This window comes from Triticum urartu, chromosome 1, assembly GCF_003073215.2.
Source record: "Triticum urartu cultivar G1812 chromosome 1, Tu2.1, whole genome shotgun sequence".
NCBI classification, from domain to species: domain Eukaryota; kingdom Viridiplantae; phylum Streptophyta; class Magnoliopsida; order Poales; family Poaceae; genus Triticum; species Triticum urartu.
Genome location: NC_053022.1, coordinates 449,855,753 through 449,859,538, shown reverse-complemented (window position 1 = coordinate 449,859,538; position 3,786 = coordinate 449,855,753). Strand labels below are relative to the sequence as shown.

General features: G+C 48.2%; 1 protein-coding gene across 1 annotated transcript; it reads left to right on the top strand.

The window, feature by feature from the left end:
- The first annotated feature begins 231 nt into the window (after positions 1 to 231).
- Positions 232 to 3,307, top strand: LOC125517969 (pentatricopeptide repeat-containing protein At4g14170-like). Its single transcript, XM_048682933.1, has 2 exons — positions 232 to 2,401; positions 2,481 to 3,307. Exon 1 carries the CDS (start codon positions 392 to 394, stop codon positions 1,583 to 1,585), a length of 1,194 nt encoding a protein of 397 aa, XP_048538890.1. The 5' UTR covers positions 232 to 391; the 3' UTR covers positions 1,586 to 2,401; positions 2,481 to 3,307.
- The last annotated feature ends 479 nt before the right edge of the window (positions 3,308 to 3,786 follow it).

Here is a 3,786-nt window from a genome sequence, read left to right as displayed (position 1 = left end):
TTAGTTCTGAAGATGATGTCGACGCGATGAATCCAACGATGAAAATGATTCGAGCTTTGGACGCGTGAAGATAAAACATTTTAAATAAACGGATCTATGGAAAAGGAAAAACTTTCAGGCTACGACTGCGGCACTTGTCGTAACAAGAGGAGGTGAGAGTGATATTTGGAAGAAGTACTCCTGGCTTAATGATTTCGGTTGGTCGGAAAAGAGAAGGAGCTCCATTCTGCTTAGTTGGCGAGCCCACTTCTCCTTCGTCAGGAAAAACTCGGCGCTCTTCGGTCTCAGTCAGAAAGAAAGGAAAAAACGAGAGAGACAGAAAGCTCCGCCGTTCGGACGAAACACGACGACCGGCGTTGCCGCGTTGGCTAACCGCTCTCGGCCGCACCGCATGCCGGCTCCCGCCACGCTCGCCGCCTTCAACACCCTCGTCGCCTCGCTCGCGCGCTCCGGCCGCCCCTCGCAGGCGCTCCTCGCCTTCCGTGACATGCTCGCGCGGGGCTTCCCTCCCGACCACTTCACCCTGCCCCCGGTCCTCCGCAGCTGCGCGCTCACCGGATCCGCCGCCCTGGCCGCCTCCTCGCACGCCCTCTCCGTCAAGCTCGGCGCCCACGGAAACCTCTTCGTGGCGTCCGCGCTCGTGCAGTGCTACGCGGGCATGTCCAACCTCCCCGACGCGCGGAGGCTGTTCGACGGAATGCGCGAGAGGGACGCCGTTCTGTGGACGTCCATGCTGTCCGCGTACGCGCAGGGTGGGCAGCCGGAGGAGGCTCTGCGGCTGTTCCAGGGGATGGTGGTGGCCGAGGTGCAGCTGGATGCCGTGGTCATGGTCAGCCTTCTTCTCGCGTGTGGACAGCTCGGGTGGCGGCGCCATGGGAGAAGCGTGCATGCGTGCTGCGTCCGGATGTTCCTGGGGATGCCGCTGTCTCTGGGGAACGCGCTTGTCGACATGTACGTCAAGTGCGGCGAGCTTGAATTCGCCGAACGCGTATTTTCTGCGATGCCCAGGCGGGATGTTATCTCGTGGAGCGCTCTGATTGTTGGCCATGGTTTGAATGGGCGTCCTGATGTCGCTTTGAGGCTCTTCGATGAAATGGTGGCCAAAGGAGTGGAACAGAACTCGGTCACCTTTCTCGGCGCCCTGTCGGCCTGTGCGCATTCAGGCATGGTGGACAAAGCGTATGCTATATTCGAGCAGATGAAACAGCGGGGCATCAACCGTGAGCTGAAGCATTACTCTTGCATGGCTGATGCGTTAGGGAGGGCAGGCCGTGTTGTTGAAGCAGTAAATCTCATAGAGGAGATGCCTTGCCAGCCTGACGAGGCTATCCTTGGTAGTGTATTGGCAGCTTGCCGGGTGCATGGTGAAATGGATGCTGCTGAACGGATTTCAAAGAGATTGATGAGCATGTCTCCTGCAAAGAGCGGCTACTACATGAGCTTGGCAAACATATATTCAGATGCTGGAAGGTATGGTGATGCAGAGAGAATAAGAGGCTTCATGAAGGAAGTTAAAGTCGACAAGCTTCCTGGATATAGTTCAGTTGAACTCGATGTTTCCGTCTCTGAATCAAAAAATGTATAATTAGTTCCATATAGTGCGCAATGGATTTTGAAGCATTTAAGCTGTTTGGCAAGTCTGGTGGCATACACTCAGTGCAGTGTATGCTTTGAAGAAAGATATAAGCACCTGGTGGATGGGAAGTGCAAATGAGATATGACTTGGCAACTCAACAAGACAGTTTTGGGGAGGATTATAACATTCCAGAGAGATGCTGAGTTAGTGCACTCATAGTGGAAGTGTTTGATTATGACATTAGCGACATGGTAGTTGCTGAGTTAGTGTTGTCAAATTGTGAAGTGTCAAGAGGTGTGGGGAAGTCATTTCTTCAAGCAGACAAGGACAAAATTCAAGAGGCTGATGAAACAGCACATGATGATCACATACAGGAAGCACACAGTCCTCCTACATGTACTTCAGTCATGAGAGAATATATGGCTCGTGCTTGATGAGTTGCTAATGAGGTTCAAATAGCTTCTGAAACTGACACAGGATTATCATCAAATATGTGAGCATCTGACTAGCAAGGTGTAAATTAAGATCGATGTTGTATTCACAGGAAAGTCTTTAAGAAAATGCGCTGGTACTGCTGGCAACTGGCAAGGCTTATTCGCTGGTAGAATTTCTCTGTTCAAAATATGATCTTACGATGGAACTGGACTACCAAAAGGAACGCGATAATGTTTGTCTGTGGTTTCTATTGGCCATGTCAATGATTGTTTCAGTAATGGAGATTTTGTTCAAACTCCGTGGTATCAAGTGATTCTTAACTAGGAAAAGGTCCATATTACCCACCCGACTTTCAGGTTCATGTGTTTCAACCACCTAAAATTCCTCAAGGTAGGACGCACTGGGAAAACTGAAGTAAAATATCTGCACGTTCGATGGACTTGAGTCTAATCTCTACCTATCCGAACAGACTTATGTGATGTACCGGGGAATTAGCGCTGTTGAGGAAAGGAGACGAAGTTACTGGCAGCGAGGAAGCAGCTGGCCAAGTTCTTAGGGGTTGTTTGGTTTGTGACTAACTTTGCCAAAGATTGCCACATCTAAGGTTAGACAAGTTTGACCAACTTAGGTGAGTGTTTGGTTCAAGCCACATCTTAGGCAAGCCACACTTGGACCCCACATGGCATACACACAAAAAATGTGGCAAGATTCTCTTAGGCTTGCCAACTTGTGGCTCTCAATTTGATGAACTAACCTTAGTCAAGTTTGGCAAAAATATGTGGCAAAGTGTGGCAATGCTAGTCCTAAAACCAAACAGCCCCTTAATCTGGCCACAGCGGGGACAGACAAAGTTGTTAGCCACTATTCAATTTGACTGTATAAGGCTTTGTTTGGCATTGGAGTTGATTGTGTTAACCCGATCGGGTTTAGCTGGTTTTTGATTATTTCGTACTCTCTTCATCCCAAAATAAGTGCGTAAGTACTAACATTAAGACACTTGTTTTGGGACGGAGGGAGTATTCCACTGCTGCCTACTACATCCTGATTTTTGTACGGTAATGTTAACAATCAGATGTCAGATTTTTAGCCATGGTAAATCGAACGTTTTTTAGTTTAGTTGTCATGAGGATGACGATTTCCTTTAGCAAGCATGATAAATCCTTGCCATAAAAATGTTTGATTGCCAATGCTAAAAGAATCTGACGTTCGATTTGTAGCAAAATCCTTTTTATATGGTGCTACTGTCATTGTGTTTGGTTGCCATGGTATAGCAACCGACTTATATATGAGCTCGCTTGACGCAGTGTGTTATGAGCTCAAACCACTGAAAACCCATGTTGACGTTACATGTCGTCAGAGACTCTGATGGAAGGAGCGGTTCAGCATTCGAGGGTCATCTTGGAACTAATGAGAAAGTGAGGCACCATAGGGTGATTTAGCAAGGCCTATGCAAGGTGTTTTGGGGAGGAGCTTACACAAATAAACCAGTTTTTTTCTTAAGCACTTATGCTTATAGCGTAGACGCTTAATTGGGCGTCTCGCCGACTTCATCTGATCGGAACTCGAGCATTCTATAGGTCCTCTATTGTTGTTTTCTTCTCCGAGTGACCTAGAGGCGACAACGCGCTTTGCTCACGGCGCACCATCGGTGGACGCAGGAGGAAGACGACTTAGGCATCCCCAAGAATTTGGATATATTTCCTAGTTTCTCTATGGTGTTTTTGTGAGTGTGCTCCTTAATATATGACATTTGGCCTTTTCGCAAAAAAATGAAA